This window comes from Penicillium mononematosum (genome assembly GCF_028829835.1).
Source record: "Penicillium mononematosum strain IBT 11891 chromosome Unknown utg000002l:1.0-8112719.0:1.0-8118358.0, whole genome shotgun sequence".
Classification (NCBI taxonomy): Eukaryota; Fungi; Ascomycota; class Eurotiomycetes; order Eurotiales; family Aspergillaceae; genus Penicillium; species Penicillium mononematosum.
Window position 1 is genome coordinate 3,813,970 of NW_026643272.1, and position 24,940 is coordinate 3,838,909.

The 24,940-nt window shown below is 50.6% G+C and overlaps 8 protein-coding genes across 8 annotated transcripts; 6 read left to right on the forward strand and 2 right to left on the reverse strand.

The window, feature by feature from the left end:
• Window positions 1-806: 806 nt before the first annotated feature.
• On the forward strand, window positions 807-3,996 carry N7519_003229 (glutamine amidotransferase subunit DUG2; the record flags this gene model as incomplete). Its single annotated transcript, XM_057290007.1, has 5 exons — window positions 807-1,001; window positions 1,083-1,208; window positions 1,444-1,986; window positions 2,045-2,231; window positions 2,282-3,996. The coding sequence occupies 5 exons, from the start codon at window positions 807-809 to the stop codon at window positions 3,994-3,996; spliced, it is 2,766 nt and encodes a 921-aa protein (XP_057151209.1).
• An 860-nt stretch (window positions 3,997-4,856) lies between these two features.
• On the forward strand, window positions 4,857-6,063 carry N7519_003230 (putative LaeA-like methyltransferase; the record flags this gene model as incomplete). The annotated part of the gene is made up of 4 exons (XM_057290008.1): window positions 4,857-4,915; window positions 5,117-5,218; window positions 5,285-5,550; window positions 5,639-6,063. 4 exons carry the CDS (start codon window positions 4,857-4,859, stop codon window positions 6,061-6,063), a joined length of 852 nt encoding a protein of 283 aa, XP_057151210.1.
• A 1,461-nt stretch (window positions 6,064-7,524) lies between these two features.
• N7519_003231 (LysM peptidoglycan-binding domain-containing protein) lies at window positions 7,525-9,616 on the reverse strand (the record flags this gene model as incomplete). The annotated part of the gene is made up of 5 exons (XM_057290009.1): window positions 7,525-7,997; window positions 8,060-8,316; window positions 8,370-8,840; window positions 8,890-8,952; window positions 9,003-9,616. 5 exons carry the CDS (start codon window positions 9,614-9,616, stop codon window positions 7,525-7,527), a joined length of 1,878 nt encoding a protein of 625 aa, XP_057151211.1.
• Window positions 9,617-10,368: 752 nt separating this feature from the next.
• Window positions 10,369-16,093, forward strand: N7519_003232 (uncharacterized protein; the record flags this gene model as incomplete). Its single annotated transcript, XM_057290010.1, has 8 exons — window positions 10,369-10,894; window positions 10,946-12,238; window positions 12,320-12,552; window positions 12,604-12,713; window positions 12,765-12,945; window positions 13,000-14,985; window positions 15,047-15,353; window positions 15,411-16,093. The coding sequence occupies 8 exons, from the start codon at window positions 10,369-10,371 to the stop codon at window positions 16,091-16,093; spliced, it is 5,319 nt and encodes a 1,772-aa protein (XP_057151212.1).
• Window positions 16,094-16,356: 263 nt separating this feature from the next.
• On the forward strand, window positions 16,357-17,754 carry N7519_003233 (uncharacterized protein; the record flags this gene model as incomplete). Its single annotated transcript, XM_057290011.1, has 1 exon — window positions 16,357-17,754. One exon carries the CDS (start codon window positions 16,357-16,359, stop codon window positions 17,752-17,754), a length of 1,398 nt encoding a protein of 465 aa, XP_057151213.1.
• Window positions 17,755-18,381: 627 nt separating this feature from the next.
• Window positions 18,382-21,128, reverse strand: N7519_003234 (putative C6 transcription factor; the record flags this gene model as incomplete). Its single annotated transcript, XM_057290012.1, is given in 7 exon segments — window positions 18,382-18,410; window positions 18,425-19,205; window positions 19,255-19,692; window positions 19,761-20,056; window positions 20,114-20,607; window positions 20,700-20,878; window positions 20,982-21,128. The coding sequence occupies 7 exon segments, from the start codon at window positions 21,126-21,128 to the stop codon at window positions 18,382-18,384; spliced, it is 2,364 nt and encodes a 787-aa protein (XP_057151214.1).
• A 462-nt stretch (window positions 21,129-21,590) lies between these two features.
• Window positions 21,591-22,645, forward strand: N7519_003235 (uncharacterized protein; the record flags this gene model as incomplete). Its single annotated transcript, XM_057290013.1, has 2 exons — window positions 21,591-21,795; window positions 21,825-22,645. The coding sequence occupies 2 exons, from the start codon at window positions 21,591-21,593 to the stop codon at window positions 22,643-22,645; spliced, it is 1,026 nt and encodes a 341-aa protein (XP_057151215.1).
• A 350-nt stretch (window positions 22,646-22,995) lies between these two features.
• Window positions 22,996-24,788, forward strand: N7519_003236 (MDR family MFS transporter; the record flags this gene model as incomplete). Its single annotated transcript, XM_057290014.1, has 4 exons — window positions 22,996-23,079; window positions 23,129-23,466; window positions 23,541-24,000; window positions 24,051-24,788. 4 exons carry the CDS (start codon window positions 22,996-22,998, stop codon window positions 24,786-24,788), a joined length of 1,620 nt encoding a protein of 539 aa, XP_057151216.1.
• Window positions 24,789-24,940: the final 152 nt, after the last annotated feature.

A 24,940-nucleotide genomic window follows, 5' to 3' on the forward strand; every position in this document is an offset into this window, starting at 1 on the left:
GTTTTGTAAGATAGCCCTGGACATTGATCACACACGGCCTGCAGGCCAATGTTTCCAGCCGAGAATTGAAGGATGAAAGCCATCAGGGGTTGTACCCAGTATGTCTCAGGCAGGATCTTACCTATAATATTGAAAGCACATGTATCTCTCTCCCTTATCATTTAAAGAGCTTCCAAGATTTCAAGATTGGAGTGCAGATCAACATCGGTGAACATTTCGTTGTACTATCTCATGGACCTTTTTTATTGATACCCCAAGCTCACTCAACCTGGTCCAATACTGAATCTATCTTAAATCCTGAACTCCCTATATATTATGGTCGGCCGTCGCCCCAGTACCCCTTTAGCACGGCTATTGTGGGAGCCAAGGTGCGTTTCATAGATATGAATTCCAGAATTCAACCCCAATGAATGGACATGCGACCGTGGCATAGACAAGCCAAAAATCAATCCGACTGATCATTCTTTTTTTTTTCTGTATAGAAGGACGTTTTGTCGAGATCCAAGGCATGCTAGGGATGGTGAGTCAAATATTTTATCGATGGTGCAATATCTTCTTATTGTTATTGCTTTTCCTTTTCCCGTCCCGCCTTGATGATTCATATTCCTTTATATTTCTTCATTTTGTTTAAAAAGCATTGAAGCTCTTTAACATCAAAAAAAGAAGAAAAAGAAGAAAAGCCGAATGGAGTGAATCCGGGAGAATTCCTGTGTTCTGTTTGGTTGATTTGAAGCGGAGATCATCCGAGAACACCAACATCATTTCACTCTTGCAAACTATTGCAAACCGAGTATATCGGACTAATCATGGATCTAGTCGAATCTGAGAGCGCCTCCGAGGAGGACCAGAAAATCTGGGAGTCTGATTCTCATCAAGTCGATGCTGCCCTCCCAAATAGTGACTGCGGCATCGGCCACCGTGTGCTCGCCAGTCGCTCCGTTCTCGCTCTAGCCGTTGATGAACACTGTGTTTTCGCTGGTTTACAAGGAGGAGATATTGTTGTAAGTTAATTTGAATGCTTTCAACTTTCAAAATGTCTACAGCAATGTTCTTCTGAGGCTCGAGGTTGACCGTTTCACCAGGCGTGGTCCCTTGAAACCTATGATCTGGTGGTATCTGTCCACGCACACAAAGAGAGTGTGCTAGGCCTCTATCTCTCTGAAGATGGAAATTTACTATTTTCAAGCGGGGGTGACTCCGTGGTCAATGTGAGTCATTCAAATGAAGAATCTCACGAACCGGGATTAATGACGCGGATAGGTGTGGTCCACGCGAACATTTGAACGTCTCTACTCCATTTATTCACACCACGATGTGGGCGATATATTTACAGTAGTCTATTCATCGGATAACCAAACTATTTACTGTGGTGCGCAGAATACAAGTATACAGGTACCTGACCCTTGTCTGCGCCCCTATTTAACGACATTCTAACTCGGACAGTGGTGCGATCTCTCTGAGGAAGGGTCAACATTGAACCAAGCACCATCCGTCCATCCATCCAAGCGCACACATCGCTTCTTTGATTCCCGAGGGCCGGACGGTACTCGCGCTCCTGGATCATCGGATGGTGCTCTCTCTGACGGTGGTCGTGTGTTGAGCTTCAAGCGGGATCACCATAAGCTCTTCGCGCACCATGGCTACGTCTACTGCATGCTTCTGGTCAAGGGTCTGGTCGAGACCGCCCCTGCCGAGGAGGTTCTTTTGACTGGGGCGGGCGACGGTGTGGTGAAGTTGTGGCGCCTGGGTAAGGATCCTGGTGCGGTCCCATCCCAAATTGCCAAGCTGCAGAACGGAGATGCTGTGTTGAGTGTAGCCGTTGAGGGATCACTGCTCTACTGTGGTTTGGCTGGCGGTGCCCTTAACATTTGGAATCTGGACTCTCACCAGCTTGTTAAACGGATCACTAGACATACTGGGGATTTGTGGGCTGTGCACGTTATCCAAGGTGTCGCTATTTGTGGGGACTCTAGTGGAACGGTCAAGGTATGTACCGATCTAGACTTCCGGCGCCTTCGAATTGACTCCCGCTAACCACCGGTAGAAATTCAACTCCCGATTCGAAGAGGTTGGTGGCTGGGTTGCTCATGAGGGCACCATGCTTGCCTCGGCCGCCGGACGGTTCAAGGATCGCCATATCTATGCTACCGGAGGAAATGACAATTCAGTAGGAATTTGGGATTTGACTGAATTCTTTATGACCCAGGAAGAGCTGCCTCCGATCAGCAACGGTACGTCTCATATAAGCTATTCGTTCGGACATTTGCTAAAATATACCCAGACGAAATGGTCAACAGCCTTGCGAAGTTTGTCTCTTTCAAGACTATCTCAGCAAGTCCTAAATTCGCTGGCGAATGCAACCAGGGTGCTGCTTTCCTTCGGCGACACTGCAACTACCTCGGTGCCAAGACGAAACTCCTGACTACTGGCCAGGACACCAATCCCATTGTTTTTGCTAGATTTAACGCTACTTCACCTGAAAAGGTGGACAAGACAATCCTCTTTTATGGCCACTATGACGTTGTGGGCGCAGAAACGAACCGAGCTAAGTGGAGGACTGATCCTTATCAGCTCACTTCCATTAACGGATTTCTGTACGGCCGTGGTGTCTCTGATAACAAGGGGCCCATTTTGGCATCACTGTATGCCGCAGCCGATCTCGCCCGGACAAAGACCTTGCGGTGCAACGTCATATTCCTCATTGAGGGCGAGGAAGAGTCCGGGTCCCAGGGTTTCCATGAAACAGTCCGCGAGCACAAGGCTCAGATCGGATCCGTGGACTGGGTTCTGCTAGCCAACAGTTACTGGCTTGACGACTACAACCCGTGCTTAACCTACGGGTTACGCGGTGTCGTGCACGCCAACTTGGTCGTTACAAGCGACCATCCTGATCTTCACAGTGGTATCGACGGAAGTACATTGCTGGATGAACCAGTCAAGGATATTGCCATGCTTCTGTCTACAATCGTGGGACGCAAAGGTAAAATCAATCTGCCTGGCTTCCATGATGCTGTCAGGCCTCTCACGGATGCCGAGCAGAAGCGGTTCGAGGCTATCGCCGATGTATTGCTTGTGCAGCACCCGGAGATCCCCGACAGCCAGGCGCTGATTAAGTCGTTGATGCATCGCTGGCGTGAACCCGCCTTGACCGTTCACTCGGTGGAAGTCCCTTCAAGCAAGAGCGCAACGACCATTGCGCGCCGAGCCAAAGCAACCCTATCGATCCGTATCGTACCGGATCAGCACGCCGACGAAGTCGCAGCCGACCTCACCGCCTATGCGCAAGAGCAGTTCGCGCTGCTCGACTCACAAAACGACCTCACAGTCGAAATCACCGGAAAATCCGACGCCTGGCTGGGAGACCCAGATAACGAAATCTTCGCCACGCTGTCAGAGGCGATCACGGCAGCATGGTCCCCGGCCCAAGAGGCCCCCAAACACCAATACCCGCCCGTCCCACAACCCACAAACACTCGCCCAGCGACCAAGCCCAAACCCAGCGCGGGCCCAATCCCCGAACTCCGTCGCGAAGACTCCTCTGACAGTCTGGCGTCGCACGTTGAGCGGGTAATCACATCGATAACGACCTCATCAGCGGGCAAGGAAGCCGCGCGCAAACGGTCCACGCAAGCAGCCGCTACTGTGCCAACGTCCTCCACCCTCACACAAGCCACACCAACACCGACGTCGACTGAGGAGTCAGTCGCATTGCCAATCCGGGCCAAGTCTGATCCGGTTGCCACAACCTCACCGAGAAATGGACCAGATGTTGCATCTGGCGCAGCCAAAGTGAAACCAATGTTCATCCGTGAGGGAGGGTCCATCCCGACCATCCGGTTCCTGGAAAAGGAGTTTTCGGCCCCGGCAGCTAACTTGCCTTGTGGGCAGGCGAGTGACAACGCCCACTTGGACAACGAGCGTATGCGGGTGGAGAATTTGTATAAGAGCCGGGAGATTTTCCGGTATGTGTTTGCTAATTTGGTGGACAAGTCTTGAGTTGTGTCTCTTTTGGGTCTTTGTAAAATAACTTTAAAATGCATTTGATGTGTATCTTTTCCGGGGCTGTGACTTTCCTTACACGTTCATTACATCTGGTGTTCTCCAGACCATAGCCCACACATTCCACACCAGCTCTCAATTAATCTTTGACTCCATAAAGGGCCAAGATAACGCCTCGAGATGGACCTCGGGATCAACTCACCGTTTCCCCCTACTCCACCCCTTATTGTGTCCCCAAGGCCATTAAGTTAAGCAGTTAGGCCTTTGAGCTGTTGTATGGGGTACATTCCCGCTTCTGATGTGCGACGTCGGAGACTTGGGCATTTCTCGATTCTTAGTTTGACTATCCACAGGTGTCTCGTATAGATACAGCCCCTCCTCCACAGGAAGCTTAATGCTGTCTGGACATTGGATATTCCTGAGTTTGATGCGGCGGCCAGGATGTCGCTAGCCTGGAAGAAACTCGGTCCTAAGCCGAATGGGGGCTTCCATGCATGATGCTGTCTTTGTTTGAGAGGGCGCTACGCAGAGCCCCGGGAACCTTCCATGCTGTGTTCTAAGAAGAGTATTGGACAGGTCAATTTTGCGTTTCGATCGTGGCCCGGGGGAATTTGATATACTTTATGGTTATGCTTGGCATGGGGATCGCTGGATGGGCTTTCTTTGTTTGCTGGCGTCCATGGATGGAGATCGAGGTTTGGATATTTCATCATCAAGATATAAGAAGAAGACGCCGGTCACCTTTGATTAACACTGATCAAACACATTTCTGTTTCTAATTCTCTTCCAAAATGAATCTTCTCCCGTTTCAGAAACTGCTCTCCAGTTTGTCCAGACTTCTTAAGGTCTTGGCCAATATGGGGAGTATCTCTCATCAAGTCTACCTGCTAGATCGAGATGAGGCGGAGACTAAACGGTATGTGTTTACTCTGTTGGACTATGTCACATCTTTCAATTCATTTCCTATTTAAATGCTCAAATCAATGTTGGAAAATACCCCAAATATCCCTGGTATTTCCTGAGATATTGAAGATCTCTAGATCTTTGATCTTCGATCTTCCCTGTCACCTGCAGGGGTTCCGACCCGACAGTTCGGTATTGGCTGATATTTCGATAGTCTCAATAACCAACATCGCTTTCTCGTCGATCTCTCCAATCTCATTCACCCGTCTATTCCAAGTGATCTCACAGCAGTAGCTGATATAGGCACTGGCACAGGGTATGTTGTTTTCCCTAACACTTTTATTTTTCAATTTGGTGGAAAACATAAGCAAACCCACCACAGCGTCTGGCTCGAAGATGTCGCCGAAGTCCTCCCCAATAAGTCAGTCTACCTCCACGGCTTCGACATCTCCTCAGACCTATTCCCACGAGGCCACCAAATCCAACGACCTGGCCAAAAGCCAATCCCACTAAGTGTCCACGACGCACTGCACCCATTCCCAGCAGAGCACCGTGGCCGATACGACCTCGTGCACATCCGACTCCTAACAGCAGGCCTGAAACAAGCAGATTACACACGTGTTCTCACCAATGCGCGCGCTTTACTAAGTATGTCTTCCCTCGTCTCCCCTTCTCTTCTCTTATTCCCATCAAAACAATAAATACCGTTAAGCTCGAACCCAACTAACAACCACAGAACCAAACGGCTGGATCCAATGGGAAGAAGTCGACCACACGGCTTTCTGCACAAACGCAACACCAGAACTACCAGCAATAACCCGGCTGCGGGAATGCGTGATCGAGGCCATGCTGAAACTAGGCCTGTGGCCGTTCGCTCCGCAGCGCGTGTACGACGAGATCTCTGCGAACGGGTTTGCCGACGTCGTCCGTGAGACGTACACCACTGCCGGGAAGGAGGATATGCAACCTATTGCGAAGAAATGGGTTGCTGGTGTGATGCGTGCGCTGGTGCCGCCTTCTATGGTTGCTATCGGGCAAGCTGAGGATACCACGCAGGCACATGGGATTGTTGAGGGGTTGGTTCGGGAGTTTGAGGCTCATTGTGAGTCTGCGACGGCGCTGGTTAACTTTGGGGTTACGGTTGGTAGGAGGGTGGATTGATACTTTGGTTGGGATTATGGTTGGTTTTACTGGGAGGCTCTTTTGTTTGTTTTCGATGCCATTCAACTAGCAGATTCCACGATTGGAACGTGTGATTCATTCAACCCTTCTACAATGTGAACGGCGGACCTGTGAATTACGCGATGTGGTTAGTTTTGCCTTTCTAGGTTCAGCATCCCAATACACTGTCCTGTAACCTCTCCTTCACATCGCCCGACATAAAAGACCTGACCTCGCTCTTACGACCTCTTTTTCTACTTTCCCTCCCTTCTCCTCTATCTTGCACTCATCGCCACAAGGGTGGGGAAAGGGTACGTTCCTGGCCCTCAAAATAGTGCCGCAGGAGGTTTGCCATAGCGATCTGCACTAGTCTAGACCAGCAATAGGGAGAACTGAAACAATGTTGCACGAAAGGACCTGAGTCAGTTCCTTTGCAATCCAATGTTGCTCCTCGTGACGTGCCATACCTTTTGCTGTCGGCAGGCTCGTGCTGGACACGAGTAGCTGCCGAAAATGGAATAGCTCAAGTGAGGCTGACTTAGTGGGTGCATCTTTGCCAACTTCAATGTTGTCGCCATGTTTCCCCCGATGACTTCAAGTCATCCGTATTGAAACAGACGGGTACACCTGAAACGGTACGCTTAGCCTACATATGTAAACAGGAGTCAGTGATTAACTATAAAATACGAGGTTATTGGTTACCTACCTCTGGATTTCTGACAGTAGAGGAAATTGGGCCTCTGCTGTTGTAAATATGTATCATCAATTATACTATACAGAATCAGAGCGATGGGCTCTGGTGCCAAATTGGGGGTTTTCGGACTTACCTAGGTACTACTATCAGCTGCCGTAAGCTCCCCTCCCTTCAACACCCCACCGCCCCTTTTTTCTTTTCTTTTCTACTGCGTAAGGCTCTTAGCGAGGTTGCATGCTTTGCAGAGTTGGCCACAATTGCGGAGGTCGGGTGAAGTGACAGATTTTGGTCTGCTGAAACGGCCCCCATCGATTGCACGGGTAGTGGACCGTGTTGATGCTGATCCCCCTGCTAAGTAGTCCAACTGGATACTCGAGACTAAAGGCTCGTTCAGGGGCTTTTTTCCGCGGTACTACCGGTCCCCTTACCGGGTTTGTTAATGACTATCTGCAACATTATACTAGGAAAAAGATGATCACGGATAGTGTTTTCCGGATCCGCATATTCAAGTATACTCTGGACGTCGTATAGAACTCTTAACGAAAATAATCACAAACCAAGTCTTCTGCTGGGGATCCATGGAGTAGCCAATGACATGCATAATTTTAATTTCCTACACATGCCATTCTAGGAGAGTGGTATTATTCGGCGGCACTATTCGGCGGCGCTATTTCTTTCTGTTGATGCCATGTAAAGAGAACTTCGAGTTACAGCTACCACTACTGACTGCCACTAATAGTGCCTAACTACCACATCCATCGATCCACCTATTCACTCACACCAACACAGTAGTATATATCTTTCTGGAACATAGTCCCACACTCCTTGCCACCATCACCCAAAACTGTGTTCCACTGGTACAACTGCTTGGGAGTAATGTCGTGATCCTTAGCGAAGTCAATGCAGTTATCGCCATCCTTGGCCTTGGCATAGTCACTGCAGTTGTCCGCAATGCTATTCGACTGGGTGGGGGACGGGACGGCTCCGTTTGTCGATGTGGGAGTTGCGGTCGTACTGGTAGACTTGCTACTAGTGCTTGTGTCTTTATCAGTGGTTGATGTCCGAGGGGTCGATGTGCTCGTGGGGGTTGGGCTAGATGTCGACGAAGAGGTCGAAGTTGTAAGCGGCGTCGAAGGCGCCGGCGTACCAGGCACAGCCCCGAAGACGATGCACTCGCCCCAGGTCCGTCCATACAATACCTGTACTTCTTGCTGAAATCGCAACTGGTAGAATTCGATTTCTGGTTCTTCAGCGACGGATTCCACCTGAGCAAGTCTGCTTGCGAGATTTCCCAGAAGGTACCGGCTGCTTGGCAGTTGCTGACGCCCGTGTAGTTGTATTGAAGATCGCGGCCATCGATGAGGCTTCCGCAATCCTTCAATGTGCCTGGGGCGATGGGGAGCGGGTCAGGGTTATTTACAGGCGTGTAGGTTGCGTCAGGGAGATCACCCCAGGGGATCTTGGAGACAGAAGGCATGTAGCCTGGGGCACCGGGGTAATTGTCCATGTCCTTGACGGGCTTGACGCAGTAGCTGAGGCCAGCTATGAAGTTTGTGCAGCTAGGCATGTCAGTTATGGTTCCAAGATGGGGAGTGGAAGACTTCAAACTTACTTCTGGTTCAGGCCCGGGTTCAAGATGAGGAAATTGGCACGGCTTATGGGGAAATTCTGGACGATTGTGTCACAGGTCTCATTGCTCTTGGGCGTGTAATACTCGCCACAGTTCTTGGTGCTGTTTTGGGCGAGGTTGGTCGGGACAGAGACGGCCGACGAAGCCGTGGGTGAGCCAGTGGCAGAAATAACGGAGGATGGAGCGTGGTATTTCTCCCCAGGCTCATCCATGCAGATTTCTGTGCCGATGGTGCGGTTGAAGTTGTAGCAACCGCCGTCGATCCATGGGTTGTAGGAGCGCAACTGGACTCTCGTGATATTGTGTTCCTTCGCGACACTCTTACAGGTGTCTCCCTTTTGGACTGTGTAAGTAGTGCAATGGTTCTTGATGCAGAGGTCACCAGACTTAGGGGAAGTTGGCGCAGTAGGCTTGAAGTTGGTTGTCCATGAGGAGTTGGTAGGTGGCGACGCTCTGCGACTTGGAGACCGACTCGCAGGTGTCTCCCTCCTTGATGGTGTACTTCTTGCCGCTGCAAGTACTGGCCGTTGGGGTAGCTGCTACGGATGAAGTGAGTGTGCTGGATCTACGGAGCATTAGTATTTGTTTAAGCGGTTCGTCGATAAGCTAACATACAGATGAGGAAGGGACACAGTCGAACTGGGAGACACCGTCGGCTTGGCAGTCACTGGGTACCCTTTGAATCCGCAAGAAGAGGTATAACTGGGGTACGCGCTCGAATACACATCAGGTCCGCTGCCGTAAGGATACCGGGCCTCGTTGCGAAGCTTCAGCAAAAGGCACTTGTTGCAGTCATCTCCACCGTTCTTGGTGAGGTTACCCAGAACGATATTGCAGTAATTGCCTTGGTCCTTCAAGCAGGTCTGCTGGAAGTTGAAAAGAAGAGTGTCGGCGACCTCAGAGATGGGATACACTGTGCCCCATTCGTTGCTGTAAGTGGCGCCGGAGCATCCGGCAGCCACAAATTTTCTGTACTCCAGCAGCTCGTCGCGACAGTCGTTCGTGCAAATCTTGTCAAGACCATGCTGCGAGTAAAAATTATTGGAACTGAGACTGCGCACAGCCGAGACGCAGGAAGTTAAATTGGTAGTGAGTGCGTCTGCACACTGATCATTGTAGTCACCGACAGAATTGTCAGGAACGGGTTGAAAACAGGTAATGAGTGTGAAAAGAGAGAGAAAAAGAGTGTACCGCGCAAGCGAATTAACGAAAGACATGGTCGGAAGCATATGGGCGGACTAGTTGGGGGACTGGCCGAGGCGGATGTTCTTTCATGTACAAAGCATTCCAAGGTTATATGTTATCGATAGTGCCAATTGATACATAAGCATTGACCCCATCGCTCTGCTGCGGCTTTAAATTGCGATGCGCCGGAGAACCTCCCCTTCGGGCAAAATGTAGCGTTTCTTAGGGTCTTTTTCCACTTCGCGCTCCACATCTCGTGTCTACCTTGAGTCTGAGCCGCTGAATCTGTCGAGGTGCGTTTGGCCCTTGTGTTTCCTCGCACATCTAGTCCCTTTACGTACATTTGGCCCCCTCCTGGCACGCCTAAATTATGCAGAAATTCGGCAGAGACTATGCGCGGCTGAATTCTCCTCGTTCTTGGCACAAGCTGGGATTGGAGGGAATACAAGCTAAAAGAAACTAAAGTCGTAGCCTCGTGCGTGGTTTATGTTTTTGGCCCCCGGGTGATCGGCGATCAGGCACAGTTAGGGTTTGATTGGCTGACTGTCTATACTTCGTCAAGACTCTTCCCACTGTCTACCCCCGCCGAAAAAGGAGTTGTGGTTGTCCGAAGTAATTTTGGGAGATCGGCTGTCCCTAGCTTGAGATGCTTCTCGCGGGTTTTATAGTATTTAGTCCTCCACGGACGGCCCTCACGGTGGTTCAACCCGTTCATTCCTTCATTCCTTCATTCATTCATTCGTTATTTCGTTCATTTGTGATTCAATCATTTTTTTTTTTTGCTTTCTCCCTCACCATGGCTCGAGGGTTGCTGAGCCTGTTCTTTCTTTTATTTTTTCTTTCAATTGCTATAGCCGATCTTGCCGGAGACCTGGGTAGCGAGTTAAGCTCACTAAAACTTCTCGGGGATGACAAGTACAGCTGCAGCAAAGATAAGCCATGCTCGAATGGAGCCTGCTGCGGTAAAAACGGTGTCTGTGGCTTCGGTAAAACCTACTGCGGTACCACCGGCGAGTCTCCCAACGATGCCTGCTGGAGTAATTGCGATGCACATGCAGAGTGCGGCAAAGATGCAAAAGAGCCTGGCAAAGCCTGTCCTCTCAATGTCTGCTGCAGTGAATTTGGTTTCTGTGGTACCACCGCAGAGTTCTGCGGTGACGGATGCCAAAGCAAGGACAAATGTGAACAGCCTGACTCTGGTGCCTCTTCCGGCAATGTCCAGGAGCGCATCATCGGATACTACGAGGCATTCAAGTATGATTCGGACTGCCAGGGCATGAAAATCAAACAGATTCCCGTTGAGAGCTTAACTCATGTTAACTGTACGTCTCCCTTCTCATCATCATCTGGCCTGGATTACTGATTTTCAAAAGATGCCTTCGCCTATATCGACCCTGATAGCTACGACATTGGTCCCATGCCCGAAGTCGAGGAGAAAACCCTGAAAGACTTCACTGCTCTCAAGGAGCGCAACCCACATGTTGTTCTTGGTGTCTCGCTCGGTGGCTGGACCTTCAACGACAATAAAACAGAGACGCAAAAAGTCTTCGCCGAGCTCAGCTCCACGGAAGAAAACCGGTCCAAGTTCATCGACAAGCTTCTCTCCTTCATGCGTCACTATGGCTTCGACGCCGTAGATATCGACTGGGAGTATCCCGGTGCTCCTGATAGACAGCCCAAAGACTGGGACTCAACGGACGATGGCAAGAACTACGTGAAGCTCTTGCAGGACATCCGGAAGGCCTTCGATGACCAGGACCTTGAGTACGAGCTCTCCTTTACTGCCCCAACTTCTTATTGGTACCTCCGCTGGTTTGACATCCACGAAATGGTCAAAGCCGCAACTTATATGAACCTGATGAGCTACGATCTCCATGGTGTCTGGGATTCTAGCAACCCAATCGGTAGCCACGTCCTCGGGCACACCAACATGACCGAGATAAACCAAGCCCTAGATCTTCTCTGGAGAAACGACGTCCCGGCTAAGAAAGTCAACATGGGCCTGGCCTTCTACGCCCGAACCTTTGAGCTCAAGGATAAGAAATGCAACAAGCCCGGCTGTGCCTTCAAGCACGGCGGCAAGAAGGGAGCCTGCACTGACACCGAGGGCATTCTTTCCTACAATGAGATCGTCGGAATCATTGCAGAGGACGACATCAAGCCGGTCTACGACAAGGAGAATGCAATCAAGTATCTCGTCTGGGATGAGAACCAGTGGATCTCATACGACGACCAGCAGACATTCCAGCAGAAGATCAAGTTGTTTAACGAGAAGGGCCTAGGTGGTCTCCTTATCTGGGCCATCGACCAGGATACCCGGAATCTCGATGCCCTTCGTGGTGTTCTGTACCCTGAGGACGTTATCATGACGGACAGTATGAAGGATGACACCAGCTACTGGGAGAGCCAGCATCCCGGTGACTGTAGAACTACGGAGTGTGGTAAGCCCTGTGGTCCGGGCACCGTTGAAATGGACACTTTTAAATGCCCTGATGGTGGGGATAAAGGTGACTCCCGCATCTGCTGTCCTATCGCTGCTGCTCCTGACCCGCAAACCTGCCACTGGCGTGGTGGTGAGTCTGGAAGTCTTTGTAACGGGCAGTGTCATGGTGGTGAAGTGGCCTTGGCTTCGGCCGTTGATGGAGGCAACGGCCACTGCTCAGATGGTACTATTCCCTCTCTTTCATTCCCAAGTTCAAGTTGATTAACCATCTCAGGACGTCAATTTTACTGTTGCCCCATCCCAGAGGTTGCTGCTGGTGGCGGGATTAACTGCGGCTGGAAGGACACGTGCTCGGACGACCAAGAGCCCTTGACGTTTGCCGGAACATTCTTGGAGGCTGTCTCCGATGTGTTGGATTTCACCGGCTTGGTTGGCCAAGCCCTGGCTGATTACCTACGCGACGTCGACATGGAAAACGAACGGCAATACTGCTGCTCCAAGGAAGAAATCCAGAACTGGAAAGACTGCTACTGGGCTGTATGTCTTGTTTTATACCTACCAGTATAACTTTAGCTGATACTATGACAGGGAAGAGGTGGACGATTCGCGGATAGCTGCGACGACAACCACTGCAACACCGGGCACGAGGTTGAGCTTACCCTAAGTCCGTATGGCGAAGGAGAGGACTGTATGCCTACGTGAGTTATATCGAGTCATAACTCTAATCAGTGCTAGCTGACACAGACTAGTTCCCGCCAACGAGCCTTCTGCTGCACGCCTGCAAGTGGTGAATCGTTGTTCCTGCCAGTTCCGTTGGAGTATCTCTTTGAGAACCCTCCGGAAAATGCTGATGACCCGGATTTCAACCTCTCGGTGGATGACACCTGGGGCACTGGTAACGCTAAGGGTGATTCCGAAGAGGAGCCTGATGTATGTATCCTACCTACTGTACCCTAATGGAACCGAAAAGGCTGACGAATTTAGGATGCTGCTTTCGGATTCGTGGTTATTACTGCTCCTGAGGAGGTCCAAGTCAGCTTGGACAAGCGTGATGGCTCGCCCTGGGAGTTGATGGATTGCCCCGACACCGATAGCGAAGAGGAGCATACCATCCGCATGGTTTGTACCGAGTCTAGCGAGGACAGCAAGTGTGACCACATTCACCGTGGACAGGGCGCTCCTGGCACTATTCTGCAAATGCCTAATGGCTGTGGCCCTGGTCGTTACGCCGTCGCGAAGGAGTTCAAGGAGTCCCAGAACCAGACCCTCCCCGGACATCTGAACAAGCGTGACCTTGCTAGGAGATCTGTCTACGACCTGACATTTGACTATGACTTCAAGCGCGTCCCTCGTGACTACGGTGACGCCATGATGCGCATTGACTATAGTAACCAGCCTGGATACTGGGACTCTGTTGTTGACAGACCCGGTGGTAGTGATGCCGAGCGAAAGAGCAAACGCGCAAAGCGAGATGAATCTGGCTTCCACAAAAACCGCAAGCGCTGGCTCGAAGAGGAATGGCGCGATGCGTATCACAATAATGGTATGGAACGCCACGAGATCCACAAACGTTGGTTCGGCGAGGATATTCTTAACTGGCTCAGTCAACTGATCACTGTTGGCGAGGCCGAGGCCACAAAGGAGCTTAACCATAAAGTTAATGAGAAGGTCGAGCTCATCCTGATAGATCAGCAGTTTGGACCGTGTCCTGTTGGTCCGGCCCAGGCCCAGGCGAACATTCGATCCACCATTACAGCTGAGATTGACGTTGAGACCTCCTTCGGTATCACCATCATCACCACCCTTACGCAGGGAATGGATCTCAGCAGATCCTATCTCTACTTCCGAAACGCCGGAGAGGTCAGCGCCAAGTTTGAACTTGATGCCGTCGCCTCCCTAACCTACTCTACCGGTGATATCAAGCTACTCGGTCTCGACGACTTCCCCGGCGCCACTTTCCGCGTGCCCGGAGTCGTCACAATCGGCCCTAACCTCGCCGTCTATGCCTCCGCAGATGCCTCCCTTGTCTTAGCGGGCCACCTCGAGGCAGACGTTACCCTCGCATCGTGGGAAATCCAACAGACGTACCCTCAAAGCGACGAACACCCAGACCAAGCCCTCGACGAGCCTGACCGCGAAGCCAAAACCATCGGCAAGCCCTCGTTTGATGCCTCTGTCACTGCCAACGGCGAAATCGCCTTACATCTCAAGCCCACTGTCAGCTTTGGAATCGACTTCGATGATCGATGGAAGGTACCCCGGTGCGCCGTTGATCTTGTCCTGGACGGCTATGTGATCGGACATGCAGAAGCCCACTACTCACTCAACGGCGACAACAGCTGCCCCTTCAGCTATGGCATTGATGCTGGCTCGGCAATGTATGCCCAGCTGGACGCCCCTGATGAGTTCGGTTGGGGTGATGACCTCCGTGTCACACTCGCGGAGGTGCCGAGGAAGCAAATCACGCCTTCGACTTGTGTGGGCAAGGGTGACAAAGATAAGCGAGCTTGGATAGGCTATGAGGCTTTCAATTCCTCTACGGAAGAATTCAACCCGCGCAGTGGCGGATTCATGCGTATGCCGGAGTATCACGCGGTTGCCAAGCGCGACACACTTACCCTTGGGCCGTTGGTGACTGTCCCCGATCGCTTCCTTAATTGTCCTGGGGAAGGTGGTGGGAAGAACTTCTGCGTGCTGTGCTCAATGTTTGGCGAGGATAGCAGCGACAGTGATAACCCCAAACAAGAGGTTCCGTCCCTGTTCCGTCGCGACGAAGATGATTCCTGTCCTTACTACCCGCCTGGCGATGGCGGGAAGTGTTACGATTCGGACTCCACGCTTTTTGAACGTGCGGACCCGCAGGAGACCAAAGTGATGACACTGAGTTTCGTGAATAATAATGCAGAATTTGCGTATCTGAAGTATCCCCGGTGTAACGCGAAGAACGATGGGCCGTCGGGTGTGGCGAAAGTAAGCTCTCATGTTACTTGTCTGTTTCAACGAAGGGGGAATGCTAACGATTATACCAAAGTGGTATCTTCCCGAGTTCATGCTCTCTAGCTCAAAGAATATCAACGACAACCGACGGTGCTCGGCAAAGACAACAAAGGAGAACACCGTCCAGTCAGCGAACAATAAGTACCTCGTCGATAATAACGCGAAGCTACCGGCTTCGGACTTCCGCTCGGAGCACATCTTCGAAGTACACCTAATAAGTCATTTCCTTGAGTGGGTGTGCGGGGGAACGACAGAACTCACGTATGGGCCAAACACCAAGCTTGAGTTCCCTACGGGTTGGACGCGCCCTGATTCTGCTTGGTGCCTGGATGTGTTTGGAGGTAAGAACTCCAGGAACATGAATAGCGAGTTGACATAGACTAATAATATTTGTACAGGTCCCAGTGGTGGAATGACTTGGTCGAGGAACAACGGTCCCAACAAGAACTGGGTCCAACATACGGCCGACTTCCTAGGAAGTGGCGCCAACCTTGACCTGCTCGTTCTCTATCACAAAACGCCCAACGGAGTCAAACAGGTCATCACCGAAGGAAAAAAGTCTAGTCTGCCGGGCGGTGCGAAGAGTGTAGCGGACAAGGTCATGATGAGCGCCACTGTTTTCGACTACCTGCGAGAGCTCAGCGACAAATGGACCAAGCCCAGCCAAAACGTCGAATTGATATCTGACGAATTCGACACGCAATACACCCGCCAATATGTCAACACCAAACCGGCGGGCAAGGCGCTCGGAATGCCTAAGGCCCCCCGCGATGTCAAGCACTGGGGCTTACGTACCCTATGGGCCTACTGGATCGACAGGCACCTGGACAAGGTTGAACAGGTGCAGGCGGATTGGCACAAGACTGCTAAGGGCAAGATGGAAGGCTTAGGCGTGAACGACCCAAACGCGAAGAAGTTTGCAGCCCAAACTATGATGACGGGCGATGCAGCAGTGGGGAACTTCAAGTTCCCACAGAAAAACCCGGGTAAGCCACTTCCCGGTACTGCGACAAGTTCATCAAATGATCAGAGTAAGTACGGAATGTGGGGAGACAATCAGCTAGGAAAGCTGGGCCTGTAGTAGATTTAATATTCGGGGTGTATATAAATGTCTATATATAGTGGTCAGACTTGAGACCACCTTGCCAGTAACTACTTCAAGAGTGTTAACTTATACAGCATAAGTTGAGTCGAATAGCCCTAACTGTCGATCTTCCCCTCGCTTACGTAAACATCCTCCCCTTGGAGTCCACGAAAGTCCGTTGCTCCCCTCATTTACTTCACAAGTCTTTTTTAAACTTAAATCTGTTTACTCTTCAAATAATCCAAACGCCCCAAGTCATCATGTCACAAAGTGAATGGCAGCAAGTGCGCACTTATGCTGACCATCTGGGTCACCGCGTGGTGCTCGAGCAGTACGTCACGCCAGACTACGAGCCTGACCCCGACCACATAATTCCCATTCAGGTCTACAGCCTTGTACCCCTGGATGACGACCATAAAAATCTCCGGCGTTACCTGATGCAAAGTTTCTGGGATGATGAGGTCAAGCCTTTGTTCGAGATTTATTCATACTGCCCGCCCGACGACTTTGCCTGTATTGAGCATAACCGTATTGAAATCGCCCGTCGCAAGCAACAACACCGGTCAGGGGTCGAGAATCCACTCCCGCTGATTCCGCGATTCATTCGTCCTGACGACTACTCAACCGTTGGGTTTTGTGTGCTACTGCGATCGCATAGCTATCGACTGGGCTATGTTGAGGACTCGGATGAGCTTGCTAAGCTGGGCGAAGGCCCGGACTTGCTCTACTTCAACCGCTCGTTTTCTAGCACCCGCAGTTATGTTGATAATGCGCAGCGTGAATCCGAGGACGACGAGAGTCTCTCGTCAGAGGGATTCGAATTGGCCACCCAGCGCGTCACGGACCAGATTTACATCGGCCAGATTCTCATAGTCGATATCTTTAACGGCGTCGGTCCCCCTCCGGAGCGATACGCCTTAGATATAGACGAGGGTGAGATACCCAGCTCGGATCTACCGTCAGAAGAGCAGATTCGCGACCAGCTTAGCCTAGAAACTTCAGTTGGCAGCTTCTCTCTTCATCCGGAATTCCAGGTTTCTCGGGATGCCAACATTGTAACAGTCACCAATACTCCTAAGGGCAAAACCCCCGATATTCAATACCTTATCCATGCGCTTTTTCTCAGCTCCATTCGCGATACAGCAGGGCCCTCCCTCTTAGAAAGCACAGCGCGCCTATTCACAGCGTCAATGTTCTCCCACCTCCCGGCCAATAAAACCCTTACTCTCAAATTCTTCATCCCAGATTCCCCTTCTTTGTCAGCCATTCGCCCCGCCCAAAATGAGGTTCTCGAAATTCTATCCCGGCAAACTCAAGAAGAGGACCGAGAGAATTCATTCCCCATCGGCGCCCTACACAACATCTCTATGGGCGACGATCAACCCCCAGCATCAAAACGCATTACTCCTCAAATACCCGAAAAACAGATCATCACAGGACAAGGGAGGTTCTGCGAGCTCTTTCGCCTGTTCACAGTTGTGCTCGATCGCGCCAAGTTTGTCTCCGAGGCCGGAGTTTACTTCTACATGGCGTACCTGGATGGGTCCGAGAATCCGGATCCTTCCATGCAAGACGCTCCCGATGATACGCAGGTTGTGCGGGGCGTGGACATGAGTACGGTTGCTAGACGGTTAGGGGTGGTTGTTCTTGACGGGTAATTGGGTTTGGTTGGGTGGTTTACAACATATTTTGTGAAGATATTATGCAAATTTTCTACTTTTTCAACTTTACGCGTATTTTACCTGCCGTAAAATGCTTATTCGAAGCTTCGTGGTCGTAAAAATAGACGGACATCTCTCTCAGATCGCCCTACCACTAATAACGCATTGGATTCGAATCAGGAAAATGCCTTAATTAGCTGGATCGAATTGCTAAATTCTTGCTATACATCAATATTTGGGAGAAATTTGGTCACACTCCCAATTGAGCTGCGTTGCCTCTGTCACGCGTAAGCCCTGATTGCGACAGGTTAAGAGATTTATCGGTGCTTGGGTAGGGTTAACAACCTGGTCGGGGCTTGGTGATCTTTGGATTGGTAACAATACTGCACAATACTGCACAATACAGATTACTTCCGTCTAACGTTCAACTGTTCGAGATTGTTAACAGGGCTAGGCGGGTGCGGAATACATAGTGAGGTACAGGGCAGGACGGCTCGGCATCCAAAGTTACTGGTGGAAACGCGGCCATTTTGGGCGTCAATTTCACAGGTACTCATATTCCACTTGTAAACGATGGGCTTGTGGAGTTGCTTTTCGAGTTACATCGTCTATAGTATCTAGAAATCATCCAGGAGTCTCATTATCTGATGACTCTGATAGAACCAACCACCCAACTGGATGCCTGGAGTATCCTGCCCGGTAATAAAGCCATCACGTATCTGCTGTTGCATCGCAAAAGAGTTCCCTCTTGTCTGAAATCCGGTTGCTTGGTTCATCGCTTGTTGGCCTTGGGCCTCCGTTGCTCCAGCAGGAGGAGCTGCCACAGGCTTTTGGGTCCCGTCGAGTGACCAATAATCTGGCGCCGTTGATAACGAAGGGGAGTGTGGACCAGAACCAAACCAAACAGTGTCACTATTGAGGTATGTGTTCATGTCCAGGTCGGTGAATTGACCGCTATCCATATCCCCTGATTGACTTCTTGCCTTGGCCTCAACGTACTTCGCAGCAACGTCACACAGGGTCTTCAAAATGCGCAGTTGCTTACTGCAGGAGGCATAGCGAGGGAATTGAGCCATTGAGTGCAAGCCGTCAACTAATCGTTGTAGGTAAGCCAAGTCTGACAAGTCGGACGTCTCAGTGATGTTGCAGAATAGGATTAAAAATGGCATGAACGGTGCTAATATGACGACTTCGTTGACCCACATGTCAAGGCTGAGAGACCACGATGTAGCGTCTGAAACCATGGCGATGCACACTTCGGTCTCATTTAGGGTCGCTCTCGCAGCTGAGATGCATTCTGGACAAGGTGCCAAGCTAGAGCTTTCCCCCGACGGGATGCCTCTATAGATACAGGCCAAGATAGAGTACTCGATAGCTCTGTTAGCATGTATGATAAACCTACACGGTTCAGCATGTATCGCATGGCTAGTCCACTGGTTTGGCCGTTTCTGAAGTACAAAATTAGCCCGAGTTAAAAAGCGAATGGGAACAGCCTACGTAGAACTCCACTCTCGCAGCCATTATTCTCTCAAGCTCACCGGCCAGGGCTCTGGCACGAGCCTCCCGGACGGAGACGGGCTGCGCCAACGCATTCGGACTATATATATTGTCATATACTCGCCCGTAGAGGTTTGCAAGATCGATCCAGTCTGGCAACCTGTTGTACAGCAGGGAACTCATCTTGCGGTCGAGGAGCAACCGTGGAACCGTGATGTCGTGGTCTCGAATTGTGGAGCATCTACCGAGACGTAACGACACTGCCTTCTCGATGACATAGAGTGCCCAGAACAGCCGTAGATTCTGCTGCGCTTTTTCCGCAGGTTCGGTTGCCATAACATAGCTGCTATGCATCCCAAGGGCCTGACTCATGAGTGAAGCCCTAGAAATGAATGCCCACGCCGCAAAGGGTTTGCCACATTGCAGGCAGTAAATAGCCTGTATTTGACACTGTGAATCAGAGTTGCCACAAAACAGGATAGCGAAGCATTGAGGGATAAACATACAGCCATGTACATGGCACCAACAGAGTCTATATTCGTAGGGATGTGGAAGGAGAGGTTGGATAGGATCGTTTCGAGGCTTTCCTTGCAGATGGTTGCCTGTGCCTCGTACTCCTGCTTGACTATCTCATCTTCAACGGCTCTGGAGCATTCGGTGAAGAGACAGTAAAGACCATAGTGGACAATTATCAGCTCTGTGTCCGTCACTGGTCCGGGCGAGCAGGCCTTGATGACATATCCGGTGAAATCACCCAGAGATCCAAATTCGAAGGGCCAATAGACCTCATTCGGCGAACGCTCTTCCAAAGAGTTAGTAAGAACAGTTGCAATCTGAAGAACCAACAATCCCCACGTACCGTAAGCGATCCTTAAGCATGCCAATATTCGGTCCATGGAAGGTATAGGTAGGCCCCTGAGACTCAACTCTGGAGGAAGCGCCTTCGAGAACGGAGGTGAACCTTCTAGGGTCTCATTCTGCTGATTCTGAGCGCTGACCATACTCCGCAGGGCATCCAGCGCCGACGTCATTTCGGCAGCAACGTTCGAGTACGGGTCGTTCTCCACGACAGTTTGAAGATACCTAGTTGCGAAGATGGCATGGGAGAACAACGTGGATTCGATGCCTTCAACTTCCTTAACTTCCTTTAAAGGCAGGTGAGGTCTTTTGGCGCCTGTTTTGTTGTCGCTGCTGGTAACCTGCGACTCCTTAGACTGGAAAGAGGAATGTAATGGCGATCGTAATCCAGCTGAACTCGCGAAGCCACTGTTACTGGTTCGCTCATGACTTAGTTGCCTCATCATCTCGCTGAGCTTGTCAATCTTGTTCGAAATGTGCTCCATTCTACTCTCGCTGTCGATGCCGCAAATCCATGACTTAGTAACTTGCCAAACAGACTAGGTAGATCAGGTATCCCCTAAGTCGGTTGCACGATACGAACTCACTATACGTTTGAGATGAGGATCCGTTGCCGCTTTTCCTTGGCTTTCAAACCCAGCTGGTAGGTACATTGCGATCCCGTCTTGATGCACTGCAAACACGGGTTAACGCGATCACACTTCGTCTGTGTAATAAGAAGAAAGTTAGCAGCTAGCTCTATGGTGGAGCTATCCGGGTGCAATATCTGCTTGTATAGCAGTCACACCTTTCGATGGCGGCAACGGTCACACTGCCTATAATGTTAGCATTCGAACGCCGTGCAAGACCAGATACAATAGAGCTCGTACAGCCACTCTCTCGGTTTCAGCGGTCTTATCGTCCTCATGACCCTTCCATTGCGAGACTAATTCCTCTTCTGGCACAAGAGTGTGGTTATCATATTCTTCCCTTGTCGGTCCAGTGGGGCTACTCTCGCTGTCGGCAGGGCATGACATCCTTACTAAGAGGTTCGTAAGGCGCCAAATTTATGCCGGAAGAAGGACTGGAAGCCGAGTACTAAGAAATTTTTTCCAAATGAGCACTGGAAAGAAAATGGTGCGAAAAGGAACGAGTCTATGGACCCTCGGGACGCCAAGACTCCGCAGGCCGTAGGCCCTGCGATCACAGACCGGATAGCGGAGACATGGCGTCCGCCTTTGCAGCATCTCTCCACTTCTCTGCTATTAGTTTCGGCCTTCCGGGTACACATCATTCCCGGATGAGGAATTTATTCATACAAGGTGGGTTCTTTCAAGAAACAAATCGCGGTAATTCCCGCCTTTGGTTATGGAAGGTCGACACTATTTAACAGGGCATCTGCCCCAACAAGTTAGCTTTTCCCTCAAACTTGAGCAAATCTTCAGGTACTCCGACCTTTAAAGGATCCACTCTCGTCGAGCATTGCGAAAGAACCAGCCATGAAGTACTGTGGCGTTGTTTATGATGTTGGATTGAAGTTCGGGGACGATGGATTTTCAGTCGAACCCTTGGATCCCGCTCTGGTAGAGTACGACATGCGAACCATCGCCAAGGACATGCACGCCAACGCTGTGCGGATCGAGGGGAGGAGATACATCGATTGGCAACTGCTGCACGGGCTGCTCATTCGATGGGACTCACGGTGTTCTTTAACCCATGGAAGATGAACGAAGGCGTCGACGGGACGTGCGCCTATTTCGAAGAGGCCGCGAAGGCAGCGGAACGACTGCGGAACGAGGGTGTCGATGTGATTTTTGTTGCCGGCTGCGAGTACACAATCTTCAGCAAAGGAGTCTTCCCCGGCGAATCGTTCAATGAGCGTGCAATGTGGCTCGGTTCTCAATACCCAGACGGCCGTATGTCAGAAGATATTCCCCAGACCTTACGTGAGAAGTCCGTGGAATTAAACAAGGTCTTGCGGTCTTTTGCTACGGTGGTTCGTGCCAAGTTTAATGGGCCGCTGACATATTCGGCTGGCACCTGGGAACTTGCAGACTGGGACATATTCGACATCGTCGGCATCGATTACTATCGCCGCGGAGAGACCAAAGAGCAATATGTTGCAGGCCTTGAGCGCCACCGGTTCGATAAGCCTCTCGTCGTTATGGAAGTTGGTTGCTGCGCCTACGAAGGAGCAGCTGACCGCGGCGACGGCGGTTTCATGCTTCTGAAGAGCACAAATCCAGACGGCAGCGGCGTTTTCGAAGGCGACGTCATCCCAACCAGGAGCGAGCGGGAGCAGGCTGATTATCTGAACACACAGCTCAGTCTCCTTGCTACTGCGGATGTCCACGCGGTCTTTGTCTATGTGTTTTCATTCCCGTGCATGCGAAGAGGGGAAGGTGCAAGTGACCTCGACATGATGTGTTTTTCATTGGTCAAATACTACCCGGAACAGGACCCGAGGTCGAATGCTATGCCTCCGTGGTCACCCAAGGAATCCTTCCACCAGGTCGCCGACTTCTTTCGGTCCATGCTGCAGCCGCAGATTTAGTGTCCTACTACACTTGGACAGGGTTAGGACATCACCAACGCCTAGGGTGGTCTATGTAGCTGGCGCTCTGTACTTCGGCCATTCATTTTCGGCATCGGTTCAACAAATCCTCAGATTCTATGTGTAAATCAGGCCTATAACATTCAATTCAGTCCTTATTCAAGCAGTATGTATAATAATAGTACGTATATATAACATAAGCGTCAGCGTCCATTTCTTCCAAGGTTTGTTGGTTTCCTATAGCCGTACCAGATGAGCCCCAAGTGCCCCACATTAAGGATCCGGAGAAAAATATTTTCGAGTCATCAACTTCAAAAATCGAGATCTCCCAAACTCCAGATCTACCAGCAATGGCAGAGTCAATGGAAATCCAGGAAGCTCCGCCCAAAGGGCGAAGCAAAGTCCAAGTTACCGCAATCATGGTAGCGCTTTCAGTAAGACACGCTGAACTAAATCCGCATGTTCACCTACTAATTCCACTAGTTATCGATGTTTATCGCCGCACTAGATCAAACTATCATGGCTACAGCGATCCCAACAATCGCCGCGTACTTCCACTCCTCTGCTGGGTATACGTGGATTGGCGGAGCGTACCTTCTCAGCTCCGCCGCCAGCGCATGTATCTGGGCCAAGCTTTCTGATATCTGGGGTCGGAAACCTATCTTACTTTTGGCTGTTGCGTGGTTTTTCCTTAGCTCGATTATTTGTGCTGCTTCTACCAGTATGGAGATGTTGATTGCGGGTCGAGCGTTGCAGGGTGTCGCTGGTGGCGGTTTGCTGCAGCTGGTTACGATTATTATTTCGGATTTGTTCAGTGTTAGGTAAGATACTGATTATCTGATTTTCGCCGTATTACTTGTCATAGAAGGGTCTTATACTGACTCTGTGGTAACAGACACCGCAGTTTATATCTCGGCCTGATGGAGGTTATGTGGGCTTTCGCTGGTGGTGTTGGACCATTGCTTGGCGGTGCATTCAGTCAGTATGTCACTTGGAGATGGACTTACTGGATCAATCTACCGATCTCGGGGTTCACATTTGTGCTTCTTTTCTTTTTCTTGGACGTGCACAACCCCCAGACGAAGATGATGGATGGCGTCCGTGCCATTGACTGGTTCGGCTGTCTCTCGGTTCTTGGCCTTACTCTCATGCTCCTATTGGGATTGGACTTCGGCGGTGAGACATTCGCTTGGAAATCTCCGCAGGTTATCTGTCTGATTGTCTTTGGATCGCTATGTTCTTTGCTGTTCGTCTACAGCGAGAAGAAACTAGCCAAGTATCCATTGATGCCTATGGATATCTTCGCTCGATTCTCTAACATTGCTACTTTGCTAGTAGCATTTGCACATGGCTTCGTTAGTATCTTCATTCTCTTGGCCATCCGAAACCACTAACAAACCTGTAGGTCTTCATCGCGGGAGAGTACTACATCCCCCTCTATCTACAATCCGTGCACGGCTCCTCGCCAATGGGCTCCGGTGTCCTCATCCTCCCACTCGTCGTGATGGAAGCATTCTCAGGCATGTTTACCGGCGCAATCATCCATCGCACAGGCCGATACCTCGAACTCATCTGGATCGGCCTGGTACTGATGACCATCGGAAACGGGCTGTACATCAACCTCAGCGTGGAATCCTCCGTCGGCGAGATAGCCGGATACCAGATTCTCAGCGGTCTCGGCGCCGGATTCCTCTTTCAAACACCCATCATTGCCATCCAGGCCATGGTCTCCCAGGAGGACACGGCGACAGCGACGGCCACAATTGGCTTCATTCGCAACATGGCAACTGCGGCCTCGATTGTGATTGGCGGCGTTGTCTTCCAGAATAGTATGGGCCAGAAGCAGTCCAGCTTGCTGGCTTCTGGTATGTCGACTAGCATGGCGGCTCAGATGTCTGGAGATTCGGCTGCTGCGAGTATCGAGTCGATTAAATTCATTACGGATCCGGCGCAGTTGCGTGCTGTTAGAGAGGCCTTTGCTTGGAGTTTGAGGAATATGTGGATTCTTTATACGTGCATGTCTGCTGTTGGTGTCTTCTTTTCGGCTTTTATTCTCAAGACTAAGCTGAATAAGGAGCATGTTGAGACTAAGACGGGACTGAATGTTGAGAAGACGCCGGTCGAGAATGTACATAGCGTATAGGTTCTGGGCAATATATCTATCTGTTTATGTGGCGTTAGCTATTCCTTGTTTCTATAACTTTCGTATAAATCATAGGCTTGATATAAACCGACGAAGAGGGAGGATAACTTGATGGAACGCTAAATTAAGGTTAAAGATGCAGAAACCTTGAG